Below are 14,852 nucleotides of genomic sequence, written 5' to 3' on the forward strand. Positions count from 1 at the left end.
AGGAAACTCTAAGTAAATTAAGTGAACACAGAATAGTATACTTGTCAGATCTCTGGGAAAGGAAAGATTTTAAAATCAAGGAAGAGTTAGAAAAAATTACAAAATGTAAAATAAATAAATTTTATTATATTAAATTAAAAAGGTTTTGCACAAACAAAAACAATGCAACCAAAATCAGAAGGGAAACAACAAACTGGAAAAAAATCTTTATAACAAAAAATTCTAAGAGGTCTAATTACTCAAATATACAAGGAGCTAAGTCAATTGTATAAAAAATCAAGCCATTCCCCAATTGATAAATGGGCAAGGGACATGAATAGGCAATTTTCAGATAAAGAAATCTAAAGTATCAATAAGCACATGAGAAAGTGTTCTAAATCTCTAATAATTAGAGAAATGTAAATCAAAACAACTCTGAGGTACCACCTCACACCTATAAGATTGGCTAAAATGAAAGAAGGGGAGAGTAATGAATGTTGGAGGGGATGTGGCAAAATTGGGACGTTAATGCACTGCTGGTGGAGTTGTGAACTGATCCAACCATTCTGGATGGCAATTTGGAATTATGCCCAAAGAGCGATAAAAGAATGCCTGCCCTTGTATCCAACCATACACCATTGCTGGGTTTGTACCCCAAAGAGATCATAGATAAATAGACTTGTACAAAAATATTTATAGCTGCTCTCTTTGTGGTAGCAAAAAATTGGAAAATGAGAGAATGTCCTTTGATTGGGGAATGGATGAACAAATTGTGGTATCTTTTGGTGATGGAATACTATTGTGCTCAAAGGAATAAAGAACTGGAGGAATTCCATGTGAACTGGAATGACCTCCAGGAATTGATGCAGAGTGAAAGGAGCAGATCCAGGAGAACATTGTTCACAGAGACTGATACACTATGGTACAATCGAACATAACGGACTTCTCTACTGGCAGCAATACAAGGATCCAGAGCAAGGCTGAGGGACTTATGAAAAAGAAAACTAGCCACAATCAGAAGAACTGTGGGGGGAGAAATACAGAAGAAAAACAACTACTTGAACACATGGGCTAATGGGGATATTATTGGGGTTGTAGACACTGAACGATAACTCTAGTCCAACTATCAATAATATGGAATTGGGTCTTGATCAATGATACATGTAAAACCCAGTGGAATTGCGTGTCGGCTAAGGGAGATTAGAGGGGTTTGGGGGAGAGGGAAAGAACATGAAATACATAACTATGGGAAAATATTCAAAATAAAAACTTAATAAATAAATAAATGTACATAGATAGACAGACAGACAGACAGACAGACAGACAGACAGACAGACAGATAGATAGATAGATAGATAGAAAGAAAGAAAGAAAGAAATATGAATGATAAATCCTTACCTTCTGTCTTAGAATAAATACCGTGTATTGGTTCCAAGGCAGAAGAGCAGTAAGGGCTAGGCAATGGGGGTTAAGTGACTTGCCCAGGGTCACACAGCTGGGAAGTGTCTGAGGTCAAATTTGAACCTAGGGCCTCCCATACTTAGGCCTGGCTCTCAATCCACTGACCCACCAGCTGCCCCCTGGATATTATTTTCTGACTTATTAATGTCTTAATTCTTGATACTACTACTCAATTGTAATGATAGAACTTCAGTCACTTTTTTACAATATTTTTTATAGGTCATAGTTTATTCTAAAAGACAAACTAAACTCTTTCATTTCTTGGCTTTGTATTCATTCACATTTTATCATCCTCCTTAACCCATCCACATCTCCTTGAGACATTTAGCTGTATGCTGCTAGTACCAAACTAGAAAGAGAAAGGAGTGCTGCTCAGCTCAGCTACCATTCCTTAAGCCCTCAAGATTTTCCTTAGGACTAGTCTAATTTTTTCCACTACCAACCATAAATTTTGTAAAATATCAAAGCATTCAGCAGGCTGATTCTTGAGCCTCCCAAAAACTTTTACATAAAAAAGGTTGATCAGAAGAGACTTTAAACAGGATAGCCAAAAAAACTTTACTAGTTCAGCTTTACTAAGGCTGCTTCCTCATGATTGTCCAACTGGAGCTCAGAAGAATGGACTTTTGTTAGAAGAACAACATTTTACCCCTAGTCAAAGTGAATTGTAAAACAGCATGGCCCATAGGGGCAGCTGGGTTGAGAGCCAGGCCTAGAGATGGGAGGTCCTGGGTTCAAATTTGACCTCAGACACTTCCTAGCTGTGTGACTCTGGGCAAGTCACTTAAACCCCATCGCCTAGCCCTTACCACTCCTCTGCCTTAGAATCAATACCCACTATTGAGTCCAAGATGGAAAATAAGAATTTAAAAAAAAAAAAAAACAGCATTGCCTAATTTTTCCCCATGCATGCTCCCACCTCCTTGTTTTTTTATACCAGAGTTCAGCAAGATGGGAAACCTTCTGTCTGACAAAAGTAAAGATCCAAACTTTTGCCATAAGAAATCACTATTTGATAATAATTTTGGGGAAAACTAGAAAGCAGTCTGCCAGATGCTGGATATAGACCATGTTTTTATTAATTTTTTTTTTTAACCCTTAACTTCTGTGCATTGACTCCTAGGTGGAAGAGTGGTAAGGGTAGGCAATGGGGGTCAAGTGACTTGCCCAGGGTCACACAGCTGGGAAGTGTCTGAGGCCAGATTTGAACCTAGGACCTCCCATCTCTAGGCCTGGCTCTCAATCCACTGAGCTACCCAGCTGCCCCCTTAGACCATGTTTTTATACTATCTACCAAGATAAAAATAATACATGACTTAGACATAAAAGGAAATATCATAAACAACTTTAAAAAACTATTACCTATCAGATGTATGGATAAGAATTTACAAATAAACAAGAGATAGAAAACACTATGTGATGTAAAATAGATAATTTTGATTATATCAAATTGAAAAGGTTTTGAACAAATAAAACCAAGATCAGAAGGAAAAGCAAAAACTTGGGGGAAATTTTTAAATAGTTTCATATAGTACTTTATACAGAGAATTCTGTCAAATTTATAAAAATATCAGCCATTCGCCAATGATAAATGGTCAGAAGATATGAAGACAGTTTTTAGATGAAACAATCAAAGATATATAACCATATGAAAAAATAATCTCATTATTGATTAGAGAAATGCAAATCAAAACAACGCTGAGATATCATCTCCTACCTGTCAGATTAGCTACAATGATAAAAGGGCAAAATGACAAATGCTGGAGGGAATTTGGAAAAAAAGAGACATTAATACACTACTGATGGAATTGTGAACTAATCCAACCATTTTGGAGAACAATTTGGAATTATGCCCAAAGAGTTATATAACTATCTATATCTTTTGATCTAGTAATATCACTAGTGGATTTATTGTCTATGTTGATCATGGATAAAGGAAAAGAACCTATATATATTCCAAAATATTTAGAGCAGCTCTCTTCATTGTGGCAAAAAACTGGAAATATTCTCCATCAATTGGAGAAAGACTAAACAAGTTGTGGCATATGATTGTCATGGAATACTAGGCTAATTTTTTTTTAAGTACTAGAAGACATACATAAAATTATTAAGTGAAACAGGCAGAACCAGGAGAACATTACAGGACAGAATCAGAATGCTATATATACCAACACAAATACTATTTGAAGAATAACTTGTTTGTCCACCTTCAGAGAAAAAATTAATGAATAGAAATAATCAAAACATAGTTTTATATATGCATATTTTTTGTCAAATGATGCCTTCTCTAGGACAGGGAGGTGAGGGAGATACTTGGGAATTTTAACGTAACAAATAAATTAGTTTTTTTAAAAAGATATGGGGGGAGGAGAAGGGCACAAAGATATGGATCCAAGCAAAATGTTTCTACTCTGAGTTGCCTAGACAGTAAAAAATAGTTTATTCAGCAAACTTAAAGAATCTTGACTTTCTGAAGTCTACAGGCCTCCACTGCTGGGGGGGAAAAAGGCATTTATTAAGTTCTAACTATATACCAAATACTGGAAATGTAAATACAAGCAAGCAAGACAGTCTTGCCCTCAAGGAGTGTATTGTAAGAGAAAAAGAGAGTACAAAGAAGCAGAGTGGGGGCAAAATATTTGCCTACACTTAAAATTTTTTCTCTTCTCAAGTGGCCATTTTTTAAAACCAAATCTTTAAATCATTTGTTTAAAAGTAAATAATAAGTATAATTTATTTCATAAATGAAAAGAACAGGTAAAGTAATTTGGATATAACTGCATCTATGTCCATGCAGAGGGAAAATATGAATTTGTCTCCAGTCCTTTCAATATCATTCAAAACTGCATTCTGTCATTCAACCTCCAAATTACAAATATTTCCTAAGATTATCTTCTAGACACAAATATATGAGGCTGATAAGTTATAGAGAGTAAAAATTAGGAATTTAAATAGTGGAAGGTAAGAGAGTAGGGATCTCTGAAATATAGCTCCTTAGCAGGAAGAAGAAAGTGTTGGATCAGTCTTAAGTTTCTTATAATACAGTTTAGATGATATAAGCTAATACTATCACTGAATGTTACATTCAGAATTTTTTGTAATACATAAAGAAAAAAGATTTAGAAGGCTGTATTTTCTTAACAAAGATATGTGTATACTTACTGCTGTAAAATCAGTCTTCAACTCAACCACTTTACTTAAATCAGGAATTGCTGCTTTAGATTTGCCCATGGCTAAGTAAACAGTAGCTCTTCGATAATAAGCAATGTAGTTGTCTGGATCACCATCTATGAATAAATGTAACAAATTCAAATAATTTATTTCACAGTAAATTCATCCTACAATAAAAACTGAGCAACTAGAATTTTAAGGGCTTACATATCTACTGAAAAGGATGTCATAGCAAGGTTCTGTGATAAAGAATGGGTAGAATAACTCTGTAGGAACAAGATGTGCTAATTTGAAATTTTCACTGCATTTAAATCCCATATAAGGGAAATAATACTAATTCTTTCCTTTATGTGGTAGAATTTTCTCATATTAAATGTTACTTAAGGTGAAGTCATTGATTGGTCCTCACAGTATTTGTTAACATGTGCTGTGATAACAGAATAGCCAAACCAGAGTAAAACATTAAGACTAATCAATTTAAAATTCTCCTTTTTACTTTCTGATCTCTTTCCTTTACCTTGTATGCTATTTTATCCTATTTAAAAAGGCAATAAAATGACAAAAGACTAAAATTGCTAAAAATCTATGTAAGAAAGGCAAGGCAGGAAACTGGAGCCAGTATGATAAACTATTAAGAATTCTGAACTGAGAACCAACTCCACCACTAATTAACTAGCTGTAGGAGCCAGGGAAGTTTCTTCATCTCTTTATAACTCAGTTTCAAAAATGCTAAGTTTTAAATATTCCTTCACATTTGTTTCAATAAAATTAAAAATAATTGTTACTGGTGTCCTAATATTCTAAAACATAAAACCTTTTACTTGATATCATAGACTCATATGAGTTCATTTCAGTCCAATCAAGATAAACACACACACACACACACACACACACACACACACACACACATATATATATATATATATATCCCTGAGGGTTGATGCTTATTCAAATTCAAGGACCCCACACCTGGATCACAGTTTTTACTAACGATGCACCTTGATTAAGCATGTTATGTTTGACTATCTCATCAATAAGGTAGATGCTGCTGTTTCTCAAGACTCTTTCAAAGTTGACACCTGCTGCTTGCTTAAATCATACTCTTTCTCTCAAAGATCAAAGATGTTTTCCAATCATTCATTTCCCATTTTGAGAGGTCTAATCTGGAATCATATATATGCTAAGTATAAAAATTATAAAAAATAAACCATTTTAGATATGTGTGCCCACAAAAATCATGAAAATAATGTGGTGATACTTGAGACCTTTTCTGGCCAAAAGTGCTGTCTTAAAATGTACCCATACCCAAAGAGTACATTTTCACAAAAAGAAAATCAAGTCCATATATAACACCAACTTAAACTATAATCAAATCAAGCTCTGTGCAGTTGCTAAATACTGTGTTACAAAATTTCAAAATTGATTTCTGAATTAAGGGTGGAGGCACCAGAAAAAAAAGAGGGGAAGAGGGGGATTGCATTTGGGATTTAAAAAACAAAAACAAAAACTCAGAATTCCAGTATCTGAGTCCCTTCTGAGTGGCAAGACTCCTTCAATGCTATATCCATTCTACAAGGCACCTGAACAAGAATGTCCTGGACAACATGCTTGATATGTAGCTAGCCACCTTTTTTTTTTTTTTAAGTTTTTTTTTTTTAAACCCTTGTACTTTGGTGTATTGTCTCATAGGTGGAAGATTGGTAAGGGTGGGCAATGGGGGTCAAGTGATTTGCCCAGGGTCACACAGCTGGGAAGTGGCTGAGGCTGGGTTTGAACCTAGGACCTCCTGTCTCTAGGCCTGACTCTCACTCCACTGAGCTACCCAGCTGCCCCTTAGCCACCTTTTGACTAAAGGGCTCTCTAGTTGAAAGGTCCCAATACCCACTGAAAAAGCCCATTTCACTTGAATAATATATAGCTCTAATTATAAGGAAATTTTTCCTTATAGCAATATCTGTGTCTTTGCAACTTCCACTCATTTTTCTATCTCTAGGAGTGTGCAAAAGAAGTCTAATCCCTCTTTCAAACCATTACAAACTTCAAATACCAAGATATCCAATATCTCATTGTTCTCCTAAATCTTTTTCTCTTTCAGGCTAACTCTATGCCTTTTATTTCAATTCATTCTCGCACGGTATGAGCTTGAACCTTCTTAACATTCTGGTCACCCTCTTCTAGATGCTTCCAGATAAAACATGAACTCAGCTCGCAATGGAATACTTCAAATGTGTTCAAACCAAGACAAATACAGAAGACCTATCACAGTATGGCATGGTGGAAGGAGCAGTCACTTTGAAGTGAACAGATCTGTTCAAAGCATATTGACATTAAAGGTCAATGAGGTAGTGGTAATAGTAAGCAAGTCACTTAACCTCTCTGGGCCTCAGATTCCAACTATAAAATGAGAGGGTTGGATTTGATGGTCTCTAGAGTCCCTTCTGGCTCTAAATCTATGACCCTATAACACCAAGTTTTCAATATTTATACCTCTCTTAATGAAGCCTAAGGACCACACTAGCTTTTGTGCCTAGTATTGAAATACCAACTTACCTTAAATTTCTCTATCATTGACTTTAGGTAAATAAAATCAACTTCACAAGTATAAGATTAAAACTTTAAATAACACTTATAAAACTTTATTTCATTACATAATGATCTTCCAGGTTAAGACAGCTGCAGAGTAGAACAGGGCACTTAACTCTCCTCACCACCAACCCATACAGCATAACTCCAAAGGACAAAAAACCAAATGCAGATGAAAGAAGGGACCCCACAATAGGGCGCAGTATCAAAGGTATGTGGAATTTGGGCATTTCCAAGCTATAATGGGGGGGGGGGGGGGAAATAGCACCCATCAAAATGCGAGCTGATTAACCCTCCCTCGCCCCACCCATAGTACCAGAGTCAGAGGCTGCACACCAGAGTTAGAGCGAGCAGGGGGGAGAAAAATCTAGCTTCTTGGCAGCTAACTGGGACCACCAGGAGCTTGCCCCTGAGAGCAGCAAGACTTGAGACCCCAGGAGGCTAGAGAGTGTAGACTTTGGGCACGGGAGTGGAGCTGAGAGAGGCAGCGAACAGTGGAAGCAGCTCAGCGAGCTGAGACTCGGGGGAGAACTTCAGGTGGAGGAGCAAGTGTGGGCCAGTCTCCAGCCTCTGGGCAGCTGACTAGGACCACCAGGGGCTTGACCCTGAGAACAGCTAGACTAGAGACCCCAGGAGGCTGGGGAACGCAGACCTTGGGCACAGGAGTGAAGCTGAGAGAGGCCAAGGACAGCAGAGGCCTAGCAGACAGTGGAAGCCAGGAGACTTCCACTCCTGTAGCCTCAGGCAAAAGCTACTCCTTAGCTCTATACACAGAGAGCCTGCCTGCCTCACTCAGACTTCTAGCTGAGAAAGAAAAACCAGCATAATGACAAGCAAGGCCCAAGAAATAGCCACCAAAAAGACAAAGAAAAAAGCTCTAACACTTGATAACTTTTGCACAGAAAAAATCCAGAAAGAAGAGGAGGACAAACAAGTAAAGACATCCAAACCTTCCCAAAAAAATGAAAATTGGTCACAAGTTCTTGAAGAGTTCAAAGAGATCATAAGAAAGATGGAAGAGATCTGGCAAGAGAAGTGGGAAATAGTTCAAAAAGAAAATAACAGTTTAAAAGGCAGAATTTCACAATTGGAAATTGAGGTTCAGAAATCAAACAAAATGATAAGCAAATTGAAGACCAGAAATGGCCAGTTGGAAGCCATGAAGAGCCAGATAGACCAGACTAAAAAGGAAAACCAAAAGATTATAGCCGAAAACCAGTCTTTAAAGTCTAGAATTGGGCAAGTAGAAGCCAATGATCTCAAGACAGCAAGAATTAATAAAGTCAAAAGACTGACAAAATAGAAGGAAACATGAAATACCTCGATGAAAAGATGACAGATCAAGAAAACAGGTCTAGAAGAGATAATTTGAGAATTATTGTTCTTCTGGAAAAGTCAGAGACAAATAGAAATCTAGATATTGTACTACAAGAAATTATCCAAGAAAACTGCCCTGATGTCCTTGAACAAGAGAGCAAAACAGCCATTGAAAGAGCCCAAAGAACACCCTCTACCCTAAATCCTCATTACTTAATGATCCAAATTCCATTCTACTGAGATCATTTGATTTTCCCATCCAATATGTTGGCTATACCTACCAGCTTTGTGCTATCTCTGCTTTTAGCAAAGTCACTGATAAAAATGTTTAAAACAACTGCAAGCGAGCATAGATCCCTGGGGCACTCCTCTAGAAACACCCTTGCAGGTTGATATTGAGCCACTATTAAATCACTACTCTTTGGATGTGACCATTTAGTTCTAAATCTCCCTAATTCATATCTTCTACTCTTGCCTACAAGAATGTCATGAGAAACTCCATCTAATACAGTGGTTCCCAAACTTTTTTGGCCTACCACTCTCTTTCCAGAAAAAATATTACTTAGACCCCTGGAAATTATTTTTTTTTATTTTAATAGCAATTAATAGGAAAGATAAATGCACCTGTGGCCTTCACCGCTCCACCTGGATCGCTACAGCAACCACCAGGGAACGGTAGCGCCCACTTTGGGAATCACTGATCTAATGCTTTGATAAAATAAAGGTAACCAATTTTATTGTTTAGTTTTTCAACTGCTCTCTAGTAAAAGACAATGCTTTTAAGGGAAGAAGCCTTGGGCTTTCTTCCCTGAGGCCAACATATGGTCCCATAAAAGGAGCCTTAGTCCTTTTGCCTCTGAGTTTCTTCTTTTCCATTTTAGGTAAAAGCAATTGAGACTCTGACTTTCTAAGTTTTAAAAAGAAAGGAGAGGGGGCAGCTGGGTAGCTCAGTGGAGTGAGAGTCAGGCCTAGAGACGGGAGGTCCTAGGTTCAAACCCAGCCTCAGCCACTTCCCAGCTGTGTGACCCTGGGCAAGTCACTTGACCCCCATTGCCCACCCTTACCACTCTTCCACCTAGGAGCCAATGCACCAAAATTAAGGGTAAAAAAAAAAAAAAAAAAAAAAAAGTAAGGAGAGTGAGCATTTGGGTGTATAGCCAGTTCAACACTGAAGCCCTAAGAAGCAGAGTCACCTTTCAGACCCAGCCTAAAAGTAGCTGAGAGGAAGATTCATATGGCATCAGTGACTCCTCTAGATACTAACTTGTACAGCTAATATTAAACAGAAATTGTGCTAAAAGCGCTAAGTCCACACCCTATGAAACCCAAGTAGGAGAGAGGAGTTTTCCCCTAATATATGAGGGAGAAATGTCTGTGCTTTTGTTATGATTATATCTTCTCAGGAAATAACCCTTTGTAAAAGCTAAAAATAAATATAGGCAATCTATATAACTTTACTCCAATTCACCAATTTAGTAATTTTTTTAAGAGAAATGAGGTTAGACTAACATGGTACTCTTTTAATTTAACAGCATGATTCTTTGTAACTATTTCTTGCATTTCCAAATGTTTATAGGATCACACATTTGGAGTGGGAAAGAACCTTAGAGCCATGGAATCAAACCCTCTCTTTTCTTTGGAGTAAAATGAGAAATGCAAGCAGAATAAGGTACTTTCCTGGAATGCATAAGACAACATTAAACCAAGATCTATCTCCAAGTCATTCAGATTAGAAAATTAGCTGGTTATAGACAAAAAGGTTATTCATGATTTTGACTACTAGAAAAATATTTTGAAACTTTAAAATGCCACATACAAAGGATATACAATTTTGTCAGTGCAGAAAACTCCCAGTGAGGTGGCTTGCTCCACATGGAGAGCATCTCATTCATGGATTTAGTAGTAAGGCTTAGTAGTTACCAGGAGCTTACAGACCTTAAGTGATTTGTCCATAGTAATAGAGATAGTATCAAAGGTGGGACAAGAACCCAACTATTCCTAAATTCAAATCCAGTGTTCCTTCCTGAATTTCTTGTTGCTTCTGAAAAAGCACTAACCATCCCTGTAAAAATATGTTTTGAATTTTTTTAGAAACTAAATTGGAGCTCACTACTTTAGAGCTGGCAATCTAATCTCCCTTTTATGTAGGCCCTCTCCATTTCTCCATGGTCTTTTATAGATAATTGACAGTCCCTGGCAGTCATATCGGCCAGTTTTTTTCTGTACCAGAGATGTAGCTCATTTGATAAATTTAACTCAGAGGCATCCCTACTATTTATTTTGGATTTTTAGTGAACTATTTTTTTGAGATGCAGAACAGGATGGTTTAACAAGCCCAGAGCTCTGAATAAGGAGAGGCCTTGTTTCCAATTCTGCCTCTGGCTCTTAGTAGCTGGGTTAACATAGGCAACTCAATCTCTGAACTACAATTATATGAAATAACATGAGAAGAATGATACTTGTACTATCTACCTTACAGGGATATTGTGAGTAAATAACTTTTGAAAACTTAAAAAGTTGTACAAATGAGTTATTACTAAATCATTTTGCAAAACTTAGAGCTATGTAAATATCAGTAATTATCATCAATCATCTTAATGTTGTAAAGGAACTGTCCTATGCTTTTTCTGCAAATACTGAACTATAAAACATATTCTATAGGCAGCCTGAATCAACATAGCTATAAACTAGTTTACAAAAACTGCAATTCTGCTTAACTTTTGAAACACATGCTACATTAGCCTACTAACTATAAGAATTTTACAAAGCTTGGCATTATAATTCTCAATATCCTCCAAGTGGCTTGAAAGCTCAGTTTTTATTGATTTATAGCATTGCCTGATGTTTTTTCAAAAGATTTTTTATCAATATCATTGTTTTTACATCACCTATGTTTTCCCCTATATTCTCCTTTCCCCTCCCAAGTAGCCAGATTTTATAACAATGATTTTTTTAATTTTTTAAAGGAAGAGAAAAAAAGATTCAGTAAAACCAACAAATATATCCCTCATTCAAAAAAAGCTGATGTGTCCCACGTTCCACACCTGTGGACCCCCACTTCAACAACAAAACTGGAATTATGTGCCTTTGCCTCTTAATATCATTTCTTTGGGATATAGTCTACTCTAAAATTTTACAACTTTCTGCTTCAATTGTCTTGAAGCTTTGTTCTTCCCACCATTCTTTCCACTGTAGTCACTGTGTAAACTGTTTTCCAGGCTCTTCACTTTTTGAGCAGTTCAGATATGCCATTCTATGCTTCTGTGTAGTCATCAGGATCATTGTGTATTATAATATAGTAATATTCCACTGATTTCATGTACTACAATTTGTTTAGCCATGCCCCAACAAATAGATAACTATTTTGTTTCTACTTCTTTGCTACCAGAAAAAGCATTACTATAACTATTTTGTAATCATTTTTGTCAATGACCTCCTTAAAGTATATAACTAACAAAGGAATCACTGAATGAACATTTTAGTCTCTTTATTTGCATAATTCCAAATTAATTTCCAGATTTGAGGGGTTTGTAAAAAAAAAACAATGACACATTGTGGTACAACTGTGAACTGGTATTTGATTCTTAGAAAAAGCATTCATTACTATTACAACTATAATTCAACTTACATAATTTTTACCTGGTGCTTTTTTTTTTTTTAAAAGACAATATCAACTTCTGAGATCAAGTCAGGAAGCAGGGCCCAAAGGAATTCTTAAATGTAAAATTCCCCATCGATATATCAAGAAACCAAAGTAAACTGTTTAGCAGGCCATATTGTGAAACAAGATTTTTCAACTCTCTGTCATCTTTGGAAACATCAAACTGAAAACTGATATTTAGAGGACCTGTTTGAATGAAAGAGGGCATGCCATCTCCAACCTAGTTTAAATCAGTTCTAGAAAAATTCTCAGCAAATAATGTAATATGGGAAAGTCTCCATTTTCCTCTCCCCATTCTCCCTATCTTCTTTTCTCATTTTAAGGGAATAAGGTAAAAAGAAAGTACATTGCAAAAATGCAAGACATGTTACACAAAATAGGAATGCCAATAACAAGTAACCCAACTTTATTGTGGAGTAAGAGCAAGAATGAAGAATCTGTGAAATAAGCCTGGAAAGCTAGAGGAACACTGTAAAGGGCTATAAATTTATCAAGACACACTGAAAAAAATAGATTCTTTAACAAAACTAAAAGATGTATGAGTATGTAGAAACAGATTTAAATGTTTTGTATCTAGTAAAAAAAAAATTAAGTTCCTTTAGAGCAGGAAATGTTACATTTTTGTTTGTGCCTTGCACATAGTTGTTAAATATATTCTTAATAGATTAAATCTAAAATACAAATGCCTCAACTTAGCATTTAATTGGCAGGTAATAGAAATCAAATAAAGGATATTAAGCTGGTGTGACATGGTAAGACATGTTTTAGGAAAATTATTCTCACCACTGAGTAGAAGAAGAATTGAAAAAGGAAAAAACTACTGATAAGTCAAATTAAGAGGCTTTTGCAATAGTCCAAGAAAGAGATGATGAAGGTCTGAACTATAGCAATGGCCATGTGAGTGTGGAGAAGCAAAAAGATAGGAATTCATTGTCAAACAGAACTGACAAGACAGCAACTGTGAGAGACAGTCAGATATATGGGACAGGGGACCACTTGGAGTTAGAGGAATGGAGTTGAAATTTTGCCTCTGACACTACCTATATAAAGATGGACAAGTCACTTAAACCTTTATGAGCCTCAGTTTTCTTATCTGAACTGCAAGAATTCTGAAGTTCCTTCCAGCTATAGAATTATAATCCTGTGAGCTAATCCTAAATGTCCACTGGGTATGAGGGCAAAAGAGAAATTTGAAGATGCTGAATGAACTTGTGAACCTGGATGAGTTAATAAAATGATACCCTCAACAAAAATAGATATGGCATTGGTTTAGGGTGTGCAGGAGAAAGGAAAAAGAATGAATTTTACTTAAATTATACTGAGTTTGATATGCCTATAGAGTCAGAGAATTCTAACATGTCTTTGGTGATAGGACTCAGAAGAAGGATTTGGTATGGATATACAGACCTAAAAATCATCTACATAAGTAGATAATTTAATCCATAGAAAATAATGGGATGACCAATCTGCTGTCTCCCAAATAGACACAATGACAGGAATGAGGTCCTAAAAGAGACAAATTTTTTTAAAGAAAACACAAGAACTCAAAATGGCAATCTTGAGTTTATATTGAGTATACTGACAAATATTTCTATACTCCTTTAATAATCCCTGAAAGCCCAAATGCAACCAGTAATGTTAATAATAAAGACCCTGAGTTACCAAGAAGAGTTTTTTTTTTCAATAAATTCTAAAATGAAAAGAAATGGGATAGTAGATCAAAGAATGATATCCACAAAAAATCAACATTTTAAAGAGGTGCTGATAAGGGATAGACTTCTGTTATAGGATAAATGTTCAAAAGTAAAATGTCATTCTCTAAAGATGTCAGGTAACTTGAGGCATTCCTATATAAAGCACCACTATACTCTTGTTCTAATTAAAAACTAGTAAACCTAGTGTAAATAGAAAGAATAACAAAAGTGAAAACTGAATGCTATATGATCAATCTTGACCTCAGAGATGAGAAAAACACATCCTCCACCCTTCCTTGCAGAGGGAAATTTTTTGATTTTGTTCGAAAAAATTCTCAGGGAAAGAAGCTTGCTGATTCCTTAATCCAGTGAATGAACTGTTTGCAGAGAGATGTCTGAAGAATCTACATTTAATCAAGAGATCCAAAATGAACTTTGGGTTACAGCTGACTGAACTGATGGGGTTTGTTGCATCAAGAGATCCAGAATGAACTTTGGGTACAACTGACTGAACTGATGGGGTTTGAACAGTTACTTTGAATGTACATTGTATGCCAATAGGGGACTGACCCCAATTGGTTTCTTGTCAATGCACTTAGCAAACATTGGTTTTGCTTCCTCTCTCTTCCATTCCCCTCTTATCTCTAACTATTATAGTTAGAAGACTTTTGTGGGTATAAGATGATTAGGTAAAATGATCACTTGGGATGACTAGGCACCCAATATGATCGTCAGGGGGGATTGTGTAAACAGAATTAGCTCAAGCCCATTCATAGTTAAAACTCTAGCCACCAGAGATAATGTCATCCCCAACTCCCTTAGTGGGGAGGGGAGATGAGTTACCCACACGTGACAATAAGTAACAAATCAAGAACAAGGGACTGCCCTTTGGGCAGTCCAAATCAGCGTAGAGGCTGCCATTTGTCCACTTGAATTAGAGGTGGACCCACAGGAAGTGACAAGAGACACTATCTCTTCAAGTATGT

General features: G+C 36.3%; 1 protein-coding gene across 1 annotated transcript in view; it reads right to left on the bottom strand.

Moving 5' to 3' along the window:
• Positions 1-14,852, bottom strand: part of DNAJC3 (DnaJ heat shock protein family (Hsp40) member C3) — a 91,418-nt gene that overhangs the window by 55,985 nt on the left and 20,581 nt on the right. The window contains exon 3 of the mRNA XM_044670567.1: positions 4,603-4,727. Coding sequence (XP_044526502.1) covers positions 4,603-4,727 — 125 coding nt within the window. The remainder of the gene's footprint in view (positions 1-4,602; positions 4,728-14,852) is intronic.

This window comes from Gracilinanus agilis, chromosome 3 (assembly GCF_016433145.1).
Source record: "Gracilinanus agilis isolate LMUSP501 chromosome 3, AgileGrace, whole genome shotgun sequence".
Classification (NCBI taxonomy): Eukaryota; Metazoa; Chordata; class Mammalia; order Didelphimorphia; family Didelphidae; genus Gracilinanus; species Gracilinanus agilis.